The sequence below is a fragment of the Asterias amurensis genome, chromosome 20, assembly GCF_032118995.1.
Source record: "Asterias amurensis chromosome 20, ASM3211899v1".
Taxonomy (NCBI): Eukaryota; Metazoa; Echinodermata; class Asteroidea; order Forcipulatida; family Asteriidae; genus Asterias; species Asterias amurensis.
Window position 1 is genome coordinate 4,755,315 of NC_092667.1, and position 16,185 is coordinate 4,771,499.

Consider the following 16,185-nt stretch of genomic DNA (forward strand, 5'->3'; position numbering starts at 1 on the left):
CAACGGAGAAGTGACAGGTCGAAGGTCACCGATACAAACTTTAATATGCAAATGAGAAAGTTGTCTCGGCCCCAAGAGGGCGCACTTTTGAGGTGAATTGGCCCAATTATTTTTTGTTCTGCTTTTGGGAACGCACGCATCAAGCGAACCCTTTCTGGATCAAAAGGTCTGACTGGGTCCCGTTGGGGCTTGACCCATTTTGGATCAGTAAGACCGGGATCAGGGTCAAAATGACACAAAAGGGTAAATATTAGACAGAATCCGAGATGAAAACCCCACTTTCCGGGTCAGGCCCCCTCTACTGGGACCGTACCAAGTCAATTCTGACCCGAGAGATTTCGGAGTGTGAATAAAACACACACAGGAACATTACTACGGCCTTGTACATTTCGTCGTTGTTATAGCCACCCCCCAATCCCCGACCTACCGTAGCGACGCTATCTGTCTCGCTCTTTGACAGCCGTGTATCTGTGGGCAGAGACGCAATGCTCGTAAGGAAGTCTTCTAGGGCGAACTTCTGGTCAGCCGTTAGCTTCCCAGGAGCCTCGTCCACGCCAATGCTGTTATTGTTATTCCTGCTGCTGACGTTACTGTTGCTGCTGCTGCATTTGATGGCGTCCTGTAAAATAGAATATTGTGCAATTTTAAAGCCATTATACACTTTCGGAACAGAAAAAAATAATAAAAATTCACAGATTTACAAATAACTTACAGGGTTTACAAAAGGTAATGGTGAAAGACTTCTCTTGAAATATTAGTCCATGAAATGCTTTACTTTTCGAGAAAACATTAAAACATTAAATTATCAATTCTCACTAACGAAAATTACGGATTTATTTTGAACACATGTTTAGACAATACTGTTTACCGAAAGTGTCCAATGGCTTTAAAGGCACTGGACACCTTTGGTAAAAATCTCATTCGGTGAAATCCCAACATAGAATACTGTAACAAACCTTAGAAAATTTGAATTATAAATTGGTATTGAAGTTGCGAGGAAATAATGAAAGGAAAACACCCTGTTTTTGTATGCAAGTCGCCAGACACACATGCAAGGCCTGAAGGCCACTTCAAGGTGTTGGCTACAAATTCGTTGCACATTTTGTGTGCTTTGCCTAATAAGAGGCTTCAGGCCTGAAGTATTTTAACATAACATTGAGTGAGAATGTTATATGAACTACTACCAACAGCTCCCCATTACTCGTTACCAAGTAAGTTTTTTATGCTAACAATTATTTTGAGTAATTACCAATAGTGTCCACTGCCTTTAACTTGGGGGTAGCAAGTCTGTAGGCACGTCTTAAGGAGTCAAGGACTATAGGGGCAGAGGAAAAACCTATTAACATACCAGCCAATAACTAACTGTTTTTGGCTTGATCAAAAGCTTAACATATTATTATTAATTAGTTAGATATAGAGGATTTTCATGAAGGCAACCCCTTCTTTTAGTAATCAATTTCACAAATTTCACTCTCATGAAACGGACAGTTTGGGAAAGGTCTATATAATTTTTAATTTTTTTAATCCCCGTCGCTCGAGTTTGCTGCAATGAATAATGTCTAGTTTTCAAGACTCTTTCAGTAATTAAGAACGTGTTTCAAAGGGCAATATCCAAATCTTGTTACTTCAATATGTATTTTTTTATCTCCCTTTTCGCTAGTTTTCATTTCTTTTATTTTATCATTGTATATTTCATGTGAATAATTTATATACTTGCATGGAACAATATTAAGTGCCTTTTGTTATTAATGGTTACCGGGAATTTTTTAGCGATTATTTTTTATAGGATGGGCAATAATTGTTTGTGTTCATAGTGAGTTCCTCCTTTACCATTCACTTGTACGGTGAAACTAATTAGCTTTAATGTGATTTCTTTCTTCACCATGATAATGTCGAAAAACTAATGACTCGGCATGCAATTAATCATTATGAGCATTGATGCGAGGTGTAAGCCTTCAAAAACAATTTTGTTCATCCTTGAAAAAAGGAATCATTATACACAAATTACTGGTAGCCGTTAACGAGAGGCATTCATTTTGTTGTTTCCCTAGTATTAATTTATCACTTCCGAGCCTAAATGAATAATCATGAAATCATTAACGAAAAGGACAATTGTACGTAAAAATACAACAAGTTATGGGTATCTTTTGAAATTCGAACTGAAATTCTAGTAATATTTACTGACAGAGTCTCGGAAAATGATCATCTTTTTAGCAAACTCAAGCGATTGGAATAGAAATAATTGAGGTCTTCGGAAATGATTGACTGAGTAAGCACTGGATAGGACAGGTGGACTATTGGTCACGTTTAAATGATGAGAGAAGGGGGCCTTTCTGTTGTGTTTTGTTTCGGTCACAGATGACCGGTTTTATATAGTTTCGAGTTGAGAGGTTTTTTATTAATGCCCTTTTTCTTGTTTGCACATCTTCCTCAACCTATAGGGATCGGTTGCCATGGTTTGAACTTTGCATTTCTCTAATGCATGGCAACAGACCCAATATTAAATATTTGTACGTACGAGAGTAACTTTGTGGGCAGGTTTTGTTATAAATGAAACACAAAAGAAAAGTAACAGAACTGAGAAGTCTCCCGAACCTCCATTTATCTACTCCGCGGCAGTAGAATAAAGCAAGACAGTTCCCTAAGAACAACTCTACCTGGCAAGTAGATACACACATGGTGTTACCGCAAACCAAATATACAAAAGTAACATTGTTAATAGACCTTATGCACATGACGTCATTTCAGTACGGCGCCCCCGCATCGAGGTCAAAAGGAGTTTGTTCATTGGCCAATCTATGTGCGTTTCGATTGTTTCGTCACCGTTTGACCTCAAAGATGGCGGCTGGATGACGTCAATGCATAAGGTCTATGTTTGCCCTTATGGACACGTTTAAAACTTTTATCATAGTACAACACTGCAGGGGGAAATCCCACAATGTCTGTCGATCCGATAAGAATGTCACATTATTTTGACCTAATCACGTCACCACTACGTCACACTAATCCAACATACCTCAAAAGTGTCCACTGGTCCCCCGCAGAAATATGGTGGAGCTGCTGTTGTCATTTCGTTGGTTGACTCGACAAGGGGTGTAGATTGATACATGGTCGTTGATTGGTCAGTTGTATATTGAAACATGGTCGTTGATTGGTCAGTTGTAGGTTGGTACATGGCCGTTGATTGGTCACTTGTAGATTGATACATGGTCGTTGATTGGTCAGTTGTAAGTTGATACATGGCCGTTGATTGGTCAGTTGTAGATTGATACATGGTCGTTGATTGGTCAGTTGTATGTTGATGATCAGTTGGGTTGGTAGTGGTTAACTGGTCAGTTGCATTTGGGTTGGCAGTAGTTGCATTTGGGTTGGCAGTAGTTGCATTTGGGTTGATAGTAGTTGCATTTGGGTAGGCAGTAGTTTCATTTGGGTAGGCAGTAGTTGCATTTGGGTTGATAGTGGTTGCATTTGGGTAGGCAGTAGTTTCATTTGGGTAGGCAGTAGTTTCATTTGGGTAGGCAGTAGTTGCATTTGGGTAGGCAGTAGTTGCATTTGGGTTGATAGTGGTTGCATTTGGGTAGGCAGTAGTTTCATTTGGGTTGATAGTGGTTGCATTTGGGTAGGCAGTAGTTTCATTTGGGTAGGCAGTAGTTGCATTTGGGTAGGCAGTAGTTTCATTTGGGTAGGCAGTAGTTTCATTTGGGTAGGCAGTAGTTGCATTTGGGTAGGCAGTAGTTGCATTTGGGTTGATAGTGGTTGCATTTGGGTAGGCAGTAGTTGCATTTGGGTTGATAGTAGTTGCATTTGGGTAGGCAGTAGTTTCATTTGGGTAGGCAGTAGTTGCATTTGGGTTGATAGTGGTTGCATTTGGGTAGGCAGTAGTTTCATTTGGGTAGGCAGTAGTTTCATTTGGGTAGGCAGTAGTTGCATTTGGGTAGGCAGTAGTTGCATTTGGGTTGATAGTGGTTGCATTTGGGTAGGCAGTAGTTTCATTTGGGTTGATAGTGGTTGCATTTGGGTAGGCAGTAGTTTCATTTGGGTAGGCAGTAGTTGCATTTGGGTAGGCAGTAGTTTCATTTGGGTAGGCAGTAGTTTCATTTGGGTAGGCAGTAGTTGCATTTGGGTAGGCAGTAGTTGCATTTGGGTTGATAGTGGTTGCATTTGGGTAGGCAGTAGTTGCATTTGGGTAGGCAGTAGTTGCATTTGGGTTGATAGTGGTTGCATTTGGGTACGCAGTAGTTGCATTTGTGTCGGTAGTGGTTGCATTTAGGTTGATAGTGGTTAATTGTTTAGTTGAAGTTGGGCTGGTAGTTGAAGTTGGGTATTGGTAGGTTGGGATAATTGGTTCGGTTGTGGCAGTCACATTACCTAAAAGTGGTTCGAACGGAAATTGCAACAATCAATGACAGTGAACGTGTTTATATTCATCATAACAAGTAACAGGGCCCAATTTCATAGAGCTGCTTTCCAGCAGATTTCTTAGCAGAAAAGAGCAGGATACCACTCACCGATTGTACATGTGAAATGTTATTTTGGCTGGTAACCTCATTCTGGTAAGCATTATTTTTGTTGTGCTTAGCTACTTTTTTGTTCTTAAGCAGCTCTATGAAATTGGGCACAGGAATTGAGTTATATTGCAAAACAGATACATCAAAGTCTGCAATACGATGGTTATGGCCGTAAACACGCTGGCCGGAATGCCCAAAAGTGCAATCCTCTGATATTTACTGTTGTCGTTTCAGCCAACAGCCATGCCGCGCCGTAGCCGAGTCGCTGGATTTTTCGGGTTCATTCTTCGCGAGAAAATGCACGAGAAACAAATTTTGGTTCCCCCACCCCCAATTTACCCAATGCAAGACTTATGCAGAAGTTAAAGTGCCTGTATTTTTTAAGATTATATATTGTGATACTTGGAAACAAACAAACAAACAAACAAACAAACAAACAAACAAACAAACAAACAAACAAACAAACAAACAAACAAACAAACAAACAAACAAACAAACAAACAAACAAACAAACAAACAAACAAACAAACAAACAAACAAACAAACAAACAAACAAACAAACAAACAAACAAACAAACAAACAAACAAACAAACAAACAAACAAACAAACAAACAAACAAACAAACAAACAAACAAACAAACAAACAAACAAACAAACAAACAAACAAACAAACAAACAAACAAACAAACAAACAAACAAACAAACAAACAAACAAACAAACAAACAAACAAACAAACAAACAAACAAACAAACAAACAAACAAACAAACAAACAAACAAACAAACAAACAAACAAACAAACAAACAAACAAACAAACAAACAAACAAACAAACAAACAAACAAACAAACAAACAAACAAACAAACAAACAAACAAACAAACAAACAAACAAACAAACAAACAAACAAACAAACAAACAAACAAACAAACAAACAAACAAACAAACAAACAAACAAACAAACAAACAAACAAACAAACAAACAAACAAACAAACAAACAAACAAACAAACAAACAAACAAACAAACAAACAAACAAACAAACAAACAAACAAACAAACAAACAAACAAACAAACAAACAAACAAACAAACAAACAAACAAACAAACAAACAAACAAACAAACAAACAAACAAACAAACAAACAAACAAACAAACAAACAAACAAACAAACAAACAAACAAACAAACAAACAAACAAACAAACAAACAAACAAACAAACAAACAAACAAACAAACAAACAAACAAACAAACAAACAAACAAACAAACAAACAAACAAACAAACAAACAAACAAACAAACAAACAAACAAACAAACAAACAAACAAACAAACAAACAAACAAACAAACAAACAAACAAACAAACAAACAAACAAACAAACAAACAAACAAACAAACAAACAAACAAACAAACAAACAAACAAACAAACAAACAAACAAACAAACAAACAAACAAACAAACAAACAAACAAACAAACAAACAAACAAACAAACAAACAAACAAACAAACAAACAAACAAACAAACAAACAAACAAACAAACAAACAAACAAACAAACAAACAAACAAACAAACAAACAAACAAACAAACAAACAAACAAACAAACAAACAAACAAACAAACAAACAAACAAACAAACAAACAAACAAACAAACAAACAAACAAACAAACAAACAAACAAACAAACAAACAAACAAACAAACAAACAAACAAACAAACAAACAAACAAACAAACAAACAAACAAACAAACAAACAAACAAACAAACAAACAAACAAACAAACAAACAAACAAACAAACAAACAAACAAACAAACAAACAAACAAACAAACAAACAAACAAACAAACAAACAAACAAACAAACAAACAAACAAACAAACAAACAAACAAACAAACAAACAAACAAACAAACAAACAAACAAACAAACAAACAAACAAACAAACAAACAAACAAACAAACAAACAAACAAACAAACAAACAAACAAACAAACAAACAAACAAACAAACAAACAAACAAACAAACAAACAAACAAACAAACAAACAAACAAACAAACAAACAAACAAACAAACAAACAAACAAACAAACAAACAAACAAACAAACAAACAAACAAACAAACAAACAAACAAACAAACAAACAAACAAACAAACAAACAAACAAACAAACAAACAAACAAACAAACAAACAAACAAACAAACAAACAAACAAACAAATGAACGCGCCGTTTTCCCAATAAGGTATAAGGTAAGAAATGCGCCTTGTTTTTGCGTGAAGTCTAAACCGGGCTTTATGCGACCAAGCATTTTGACCCTAATTGCAATAACATTTGTTTTTATAAAATCATACAATATTTCGAATATGGAAAGAATGAAACTAGGCAATAGTAACTTACATTTGATCGTGGCCAAAAGAAAGACCTGTTTATGATATAAAAACATGATGAGAACATATCAATTATAGACTATGACAAATCTAGTTCCCTATACACCAAATTTTTGACCGAGTCATCGATTTTAGTCAAACAACCCCTAAAACAGAGAGTAAAGATCTAAAAAGATATACAAAAAAAAGGCCATAAAAAGCATATACCTTGCCGCATTCGATATACCAATCAAACGTAAACTCAGTTGACAATACAAATCAAACGATTAACAAATAAAACCTCAAATTTATAAAATTTGGACAGGGTCTATTTATAGGATAAGCGATAAAAGCATATTTTGTTTTGACCAAGACGTTAGTCACAATTATATTTTTGATTATAGTTGAAAAATGCGAGATAAATATCAAAATGAAATCATCAAACTTACCAGCTCCGTGAGTCGAATCATCATGTATCAACTGAAGACAGTAGATAAGGTCCAAAACTTGATCAAAAGATCGTTTTAATTTTCCAGATTTCTTTCGCAAAAGGAACAAAGTCCCGTAGCACCGTTATTAAAAAACACGCAACCTCACTCGTGTTTGCGACAAGAGTAGTAATTATCCACTTTGGGTTTTCAAGAGCTCATTTGGTGAAGTCTAAAATCACTTAGCGAGCTGTGGGCATAGACTGCGGATCTGAAGCCATGCGCCACGGTTCAATGCCCTTTGCGATGACAAAGTAGTTAAACAGTTTAAAGACACTGGACACATTTTGTAATTACTCAAAATATATATCAGCATACAGAAATTAGCCAACGAGTAACGAAGAGCTTTTAATGATAGTATAACATTATTGTGAGAAAGACTACCTGTTATCATATTATTATAATATAATATAATCATTTATTGTTTTAAGTGCACCACATACAATTATCTCAGCACACTGTACACAGTGCCAACCGAAAGCTAAAAGTTAAACTTAACTCCCTCTGAAGTAACGTAGTTTTTTGAGAAATTTCTCAACAATTATTTTGAATCTGAGAAAGACTTCCGACCCGATGAAGCCTTTCTTAGGCATCTCAATAAAGCAAACAAAGTTGTGCAACGGTGGTGTCTTTCTTTATTCGTTATTTTTTTGGCGACTTCGATGACCATTGAGCCCGGTGTCGCATGCAATTATGTCCTCTATGCAATACTATCCGGAGGACATTATTGCATATGCAATAATGTTCGCCGGACGGTTTTGCATATGCAATTGTGTCCGCCCGGACGCTGCTGCATAATGCAATTGTGTCCGCCCAAACACATTTGCATATGCAGTTGTGTCCGCTCCCGTGCAAAACCGTCCTTGCAGTAAATTAAGCGCCCTTGGTCGACGGAACACGTTCGCCTTTTTTTTTAAAGCTAAGCGCATGTCATGAATGACATGGGAAATGTTCGGCCGTTGGGTATTCGCTGCAATCATAAAATTCGCTGCAATCATGAAATACGTGAATATTCTTGCTGCATATGCTGCTTACGCGCGCACATACATTATACAGTCATGTCCACCGGACGATTTTTGCATAGCCCCGGACACGATTGCATGTGCAAAAGTGTCCGGAGCGGACAGTATTGCATGGCGGACACAATTGCATCTGACACCGGTCTGTGGCGTTATAAACGAGCCTCGAAGTGTGACGTCAGATGTTCAGGCTATGTGTGACACCAACGAAAAGATGAAGGAGGGTGTTTCAACAGAGGGCGCTATCAGAAGTAGTTTGTACACAGTTTGCCTTATAGGGGACAAAATCTTTCGACACACTCGTGCCACGCAGTAGATATTTACAAGGAGGAAGTTATGTCAAAAGAGGGCGCCAGGGAGAGGGGGGGGGGCACACAATCTCCGGCACATAATCTCCACCGGTTTCTGACGTAATCCAAGAGCCTGGAGGTGGTGTACGTCATCATCTTGGTGTCCCAGTGTTTAGAGTCAGGGTTTATAGAAATAACTAACTGTTTATTATTTACAATATCATACAATCGCAATGTTAAATCCAATAGTCCAAGTTTCAGCTTGCTGACACCATGTAGAACAAGACAGGAAAGTTGCCATTGAATTCAAACATGGCGAACATCCAGTGACACTTTTAGCTAATCTGGTAGACGATGCGTTTTTTGTATCTACCAGTATCGCCACGGAATTGGGCCAACTTTCGGCGTACCTCTTATCTGTTTAAAAAGAAAAAAGAAAAACAAAGTTTCATTTTACACTGTCTTTCATGTTAACTTCTGATACGGGTAGCACTATTCCTTCATGCACTAACTAAGCACAAACAAACTGTATGGGCTTTCGTAGCAACAACTATACTTCATTTTGATTGTATCGGATGAAGTAGTTGTTGCTACGAAAGCAAAATATTTACCCACTTCTGCCTTGATGATACGGAGGTCGAGCCGGCATCATTCTCGCTACTTGATAAAGAGGAGGCCCTCTCGGGTTCTGTCTTTTCCAATACGGGGGCCTGACCTGACCCGGAAAAGGATGAACAACATCGGTATAAACTGTTAAAGTTTGGTGTTAAAGTATGTATTTGTGTTCAGATATTTTCCTTAGATATTCAGATATCTACAGTGGTTTTCTTCTATTTAACTATATTTATACTTTATCTATTGAAAAAATGTCAAAGTTGACTCATAATCTTAGTCGTTTTTAAGATTGATTTTTAATTGGTTATAATTTATGACCCTCTTGAAAATTGGCAGATCAGATATTAAACAAACACATACCATCATTCAAAGACGTGAAGTTATCATTACCAATAGTTGGCTCAACACATTCACAGTCGTCATCGAAACAAACAAGCCCTCTCGGGTCATAAATCCGTGTAGTTTCCTGTAGAATCGTCCTGGTATTTATCGCAACACAATGCACCTTTAAAGGAGTACAAAATGTCATCGAGTTTTCATTCTATCCATAGCAAACACAATAACTCAAACAACAAACACACGCACAATCACAGATTCGTTTTCTGGCAATCCTTCCTTTAACACAAAACTATTGACACAATTCAGGATGATGATCAGAATAGTTTTGGTACAATGCGCTATGTGGTCTCGTTTTACACGAACCACCGCGCATCTATGCCATTTGTGGCTTGAACAAACTGTTCAAACGACGGTAAGAAGACTAATGCGTTTCTAGGTATTGCATAGGCTTGTGTAATGGCGTCATCCAGCTGCCTTCTTAGAGGTAAAACGATTGGAAATCAATTGAACGCGAGGCGCACAGGATTGGTCATTGAACAACCTCCATTTGATCTCTAGGCGAGAGGGTGCCCTACTTAAATGAGGCCATGTGTATTAATTTGTGTTACCTTATGTTTACTCGGCTGGGGAGGCGCTTCAATTCTTGGCGGTGCAATCCCTGCGTAACAAGGAGAACAATATTAACACATTTAGGCCTTAGCAATGGATTTAAAGTTTACAATATCATTTGAAAAGAAAATTGGAATTATACATTAGATAATCTAGAGATACGTTTTTTACGCCGTATACAAGTGTTTCGGTTTTGGCTCAGTGATAGATAAACTGTAAAAGAAACTTATTTGGTCACGGTCATTAAAACACGCGCGCCCAGTGACGTCATGCTTTCCGCCAACAATTCCCCAAAGCCCTTTCGAAACCATGGCTTCTGGGCTTGGGCTCCAGCTCAGGCTCTGTGTCAAATGAACCGTGCGCTTTCTAGTATGAGGCTATGATGCGGACGAAAGCATTTCGAGAGCCCAATCAGAATCCGTGGTTTCGAAAAGACCCTTGTGAAATCCATTGAGAAGGAGGAGGAGCAAAAGTAACCTTGTTCGGCGAAGTTGAATGCAGATTCATCTTCATCTTTACGCCCTCGGTCGGCTGGGCTGGGCAAGCATGTTAACTCCGTGACCTGCTTGCTGACATGCCCGGATGTGGACTGAAAACCAACCATTGAAAAAAAACCAAATAAACAAACATTAGCAACGAATAAGGAACCAGTAATCGGGCATCATAAATGAGTCTTTCGTCACGAACACCGAGTCGAGAAGTATGTACTCACCCCGCTCGATGTTCCCCATCCAAGTGCTCTTATTCTTGTCCCTCTTTTTCGAGCAAATGCAGCTTTTATCTGATTGGTATGTAACAAAAATCTCTATTATTAGAATCATCTTAAAGAAGGCATCAATTTCATTTTCAGTTAATTATGGAAGGTTAAGTCCCTGAAATGGAAAGTTCACTGACCTCTGAGTTGAATACGCAATAGATCAGAGAGATGAAGAGTCCCTGGAAAGAGTTGAAGATGACGAAGAGATACTGGAAAACGATGGTGGCGCTGTTGAAGGCAAGCATTCCAAAGAGCCATGTCATGCCCAGGATCGGCAGCAGTACGAGGGCGCCCTTCAAGCCAGCTCTGTTCATAAAGAAGAAAATGAGAATGTGTTTTTATGATGTAACGCGAGGAAATCAGTACGAAAATGTTATGTCAATATTCGTCATGTACCCCGTATCCAATATTAGTCGTATGTATAGGGGTACCCACTCTCTGAGAAGGGTATCAGACTTTTCTCTCCACCCACTCTCGCTTTGGTTTGAATGCTATACAAGTTGGGACTGCATCATTGTGATTTACCAGGGAGTAGTTCGCCTCTTCCCCAAATGCTGGGGAAAAAAACTTTTGAAAAATTCAAAAAATGAAAATGGAATCCTAACTTCTCTCTTACTTGATGTGGTCATGTTGTTTCTCTTGATGGAGTTTAGTTGAATGGACCACGATACGAACAACCATCGCCAAAACAAGCATGTTGAACTGATGGGAAAATTATAAGCAATAACATGTCAATATGACACAGTGCAGTTTGGAAAATCCAAAACTTTGAAAAGCTATAGGTGGCAGCAAACATCCATGGTAAATTTCCATTAGACCTGATCGCAGATACTCGGTACGTGCGCGTTAGGCATGTTAATGAGGTGCATGTTGATCGCTAGCTAGACCAGCATGCACTCCATTCAACAGTTAGCACTTGCGCAAGAAAACTAAAACATCAAGTAAACACAACCTATGAACATCTCGGTTGCAAGACTAGTTATAGCTGAACTATTTCTTACCGTTATGACAAGTAACGCCGGAGCTACGAAGGCCCATATCGCCCCAGATGTCGTGTCCAGCCAACAACTACATGATTGTACAAAAAATAGCACACGGGCATTACAAATATATTATAACAGCAACTATGTTGTTCAACATAGTCTCCATTGGGAACGCTAGTTTTGTAATAACAACCAGTATGGATACAACATCGACTGACTCGGAGGGACTGGGCAAATCTACGAATCTTGATGTAGTAATTTTTACATGAGTAATTTTTCAAACATTGTCATACGACCCATAAGAAAATTATGTGAACATTCAAATGTGAATGCCTTTGTTCTTGGATATTGCCTGGAACTGGTTGCCTGTTAATTGCCTCATGTGATATGGGCCTTAGAGATAAAGAAATCTCTTCTCCAGTAATTCTGGCCGTGTGATACCGGCAACAACTCAACCAAACGAACGTCTCTAATCAAGACTAGTCTCTTACCTACGATCTGTCCCGTATCCATCATTATTCACAGCTACCGATATCAAGCAAATTACGGCAGGTGCGACCCAGCCGATGAGAACGTAGCGGTACATCGTAATGTTCTCACTGCCATAGACTTTGACTACCTTCATGTAGAGATGCACCCCCTCTACCAACATCCAACCAAAGACAGACAGGTAGAAGAAATGCAGAAAGAAGGCTATCACTTTGCACACAACCTGCGAGAGAAGTTTGATCAAGTGAAAATCTATTGAAATTTTCATCGAGAAGTATTGTTTCTGGAGAAGGTGCGAAAGTTGCAAGTATCTTGTTATTTTAAAGGTGTGTCTCATTGTCGATTGTCAGTTAATACTCACTTTGATTTCGACTCTGTTTATACCAGCAATGAATAGGATCTGAGCTGCTAAGATTGAGATCGATAAATTGGTGTGGATGAAGGTGCGGTCTGAACGCAGCATTCTCCTAGAACAAAACAAGCAAAAAAGGACATTCTTGTAAAACAGACTCCAAGTTATCAAACCACATAGGAATGAAATATCTTTCACGGTATTTTTTTTCTGGGCAAGATATCAGCTTGTGCAGAATCTTGACCAGGAAGTACGTCATTGGTGCAGTGCATAGCATTGTGAGCGTGATGCATGATGGGACTGAGCATTTTCCGCATAGACCAATGAGCGTGCTTGGTACGTTTGGCCAACCCAGCGCCTTTAGTTTATAAGGCAAGGCGTTGGGACGAGCGAGGGGGGGGGGGGCAGCATCCCATGAGGACAGATTCCCTGGAACACCTGCTCAAGAAAGAGCCCGAAACAAAAAAAGAAAGCCATACAATATGGGTGGTTGACACATCAGGACAGATGATACGATCTTGGCAATAGACATTATGCATTGACGTCATCCAGCCGCCATCTTAGAGGAAAAACGGTGACGAAACAATCGAGACGCACAGATTTGTACGCGCGGCGCACAGTATTGGCCAATGAAAAACCTCCTTTTGACCTCTAGGTGAGGGCGCCCTACTGAAATGACGTCCTATGCGTATAAAGGTCTACAATGGATTTTTGCTCACCAAAGGTAACCATAGATTGATAGAGTAAGGAGTAATCCAGCAATCGATGTGCCGCACCCGATATACGTGATGAGTGTCAGAGCTTGCGAACTGGAGTCATCAGAAGTAACCTGTGTGTAAGAAAAGTAATAAGTTCAAACATGTACACCAAAGACTTTCAAATTGTTTGTGGTGTTTCCTCGGGGCCACCGTAAATCTGTTGGACGGTTTTTGCATAGCCCGGACACGAATACATATGCAAAAGTGTCCGGAGCGGACAGTATTGCATGGCAGACACCATTGCAACAAACACGAACCCAAGCCCGTAGTTTCGAAACAGGACTGATAGTGGAATTGGAACAAAGCACAAAATCAGTCGCTTTTAGTACCTGCATCAGAACAGCGAAATTTGTAGAATGGTTGCATGAACACTGAGTAAGGTCTTTAGATGACAAAGAGTCCATTTTTGTGCATCCCCAAGTTGACCATTCTCTGTTGAGCAAAAAAGGGGATAAGTGAGTGGTTTCAGTCTGAAACATCTGAAACACACATATGTGAACAAATTGAACAGGAAATATTAAACGATAACTGAAGGCAAGTATATACTGCCTCCTTCTTTTGTGTTGCAATGATTTCAAGAGCTTTTGTATTGAGGTTAAAGAACTATTGAAAGAATAGATTTCTTAAGAACAACTGTCATACTTATCGATCGTATGCCAAAAGACACAGATTGGCTTTCTTGTGATGCCATTTCTTCCCTGAATGGTAAATGGCTGGTCGTATACCTCCTACAAAACCAAAAGGTAAATTGATATAAGTAAGAACCCAAAGGTAATGGAATATTGCTACACTACTTTATGTTCAACGCACAGCATTTGATTAAGCACGTGCTCGGTTTGTTGAACCGAACCATCGGATAGGCCGCCTTTGCTCTGAGGTCAAACAAGTGAAATGTGCACGCGATACCTACGTGCATCGGCCAACTCTCAGCCAAGAGTGGTCCCATGTATTTATCCGCAATGATAAAGACAGTGGTCGACCATTTGGAACCAGCCTCGAGCTCATTGTTTATTCACTGGTCCCAACAGCATTTCCCATACTAACATGTGTAAAGCGCTGGGGAACCAGTGACACTATAGCAAAATAGCAGGTTGACTAGACTTCCAAATGAGTCGTTCGAGTGAGTGCGTCACTGTATGTACATTGCTGATCAGTAGTCAACCACGAGGCGACTATTTGTGCCCACTCGAACTTGCTCTAAGCTAATTATAGATATTATGGCCTCGTTGAGGGCGTTTGTGAGCTCGTGACGTCATAACGCAAAGGCCACAACTCTCACTTGTTATTGGCTCACATTCTACCACTGAGTAGTACACATTGATACCCGGGTTTCCTTTTTGCTTACTGCTATATTATTTAAACCGAAGTCTACTGGAACTGACTGCCGCTGGCCTTCAACTGAGAAAGAGAAAGACAAGAGGGCGCTATTCACTCCAATCGAGCTGTGTTTGATCGAGTCGTCGTGACTTGACGATTGAAAGTTTCTGTAGAATAAAAATTAAAATTATGAATGTAACAAACTTTATTTTTTATCATTATTAAAAGACCCTTTTTCAGTCCCATTGGACTTGTAAACAGTAACCACAATTTTACTACGATCGGAATACTACGATTTCTTTAACAAAGTAAAAATAAAAATAAACTCACTCTGTATTGATTTCACTCTCTTTATTTTCCTTCCTCAAAATAACCAAGGTGAAGCTGTCTGCAAAAGTACAAAGGAAGTATTGTTTCATTGTGGTTACAACTATAATGTAACCACACCCACGTGGTGTTAATTTTAACGCCACATCTGTTACAGTGCTACTTGCCAAAAAGGTCTTGGAATGTACAAGGTGCCCAATTCAGTAAACAAAGGCATGGTCTGTACCGCATACGTCTTGATTGGCGAGCCTATTTTTAATTAACCACCAGTAGAGGGCGCTACATCGACTGTTTTAGAGCCTGACTCGGAGGACTAGAGCAAGTCTACACTTCTCCCAGATGTTGGTGTAATACATGTATCTATCCTCCAGTAATTCGTGTTTTGGATATAGTACTCGTGTTGCGAATCAACACCACCAATCAATACTAGTACCGCATCTTCGGTCTATTTGTTTTCTTACCAGCATCAGGATCTGCCTGTGAGAGGTCAAAGTTCAAACTCCCAAGCTGAGCCCCGCCAGTATTGAACTTGTACCCACCAGTCAGGTTTTGCAGCGATGAAGAGCGGCAAAGTGCGGCATCTGAAATGATTCATACGAATCATGATTGCATTGTATCATTTTCAGCGGGGAGGGTGATCAACTAAAGCATTCATGGGAAAGAGGTTTTAGGTTGTAAATAGGGTTGACCGAAATTTCTTGCTGTCATGTGGTAGGAGATGGTGAATTGTGTAAGATTTTTTTTCTACAGAGAGCGCCCCTTTTAAATCATCGTTATCTTCGGAAGGGCCATTTTGAAACCAAGTTCTCAGATTGGGCTTTGGCTTGGGGCCCAAGTACAAGGAAAGTATTTTAAATTAACAGAGCCTAAACCCAAGCCTATGTTTTCGTAAACGGCGATAGATTTTACTCACTGTTTGCCGAATATTCAATCGACGTACAACTCCCGTCGGGAAGTGTTTCTGCCAACTTTTCAAG

At 39.1% G+C, this 16,185-nt stretch overlaps 1 protein-coding gene across 2 annotated transcripts; it reads right to left on the reverse strand.

Moving 5' to 3' along the window:
- Nucleotides 1–7,833: 7,833 nt before the first annotated feature.
- On the reverse strand, nt 7,834–16,185 carry LOC139952186 (adhesion G-protein coupled receptor D1-like). Of its 2 annotated transcripts, XM_071951222.1 has the most exons (18): nt 16,122–16,185; nt 15,670–15,789; nt 15,212–15,269; nt 14,910–15,048; nt 14,207–14,292; nt 13,894–13,996; nt 13,526–13,635; nt 12,816–12,921; nt 12,457–12,677; nt 11,984–12,050; nt 11,599–11,684; nt 11,120–11,288; nt 10,938–11,006; nt 10,703–10,814; nt 10,225–10,274; nt 9,638–9,782; nt 9,274–9,377; nt 7,834–9,079 (listed from the first exon to the last, which is right to left on the reverse strand). In XM_071951222.1, the coding sequence occupies exons 6-18, from the start codon at nt 13,966–13,968 to the stop codon at nt 9,032–9,034; spliced, it is 1,362 nt and encodes a 453-aa protein (XP_071807323.1). In that variant the 5' UTR covers nt 13,969–13,996; nt 14,207–14,292; nt 14,910–15,048; nt 15,212–15,269; nt 15,670–15,789; nt 16,122–16,185; the 3' UTR covers nt 7,834–9,031. The 2 variants fall into 2 exon arrangements, with proteins under 2 accessions (XP_071807323.1, XP_071807322.1); XM_071951221.1 differs by lacking the exons at nt 14,910–15,048; nt 15,212–15,269; nt 15,670–15,789; nt 16,122–16,185 and having other exon boundaries at nt 9,278–9,377; nt 14,207–14,429.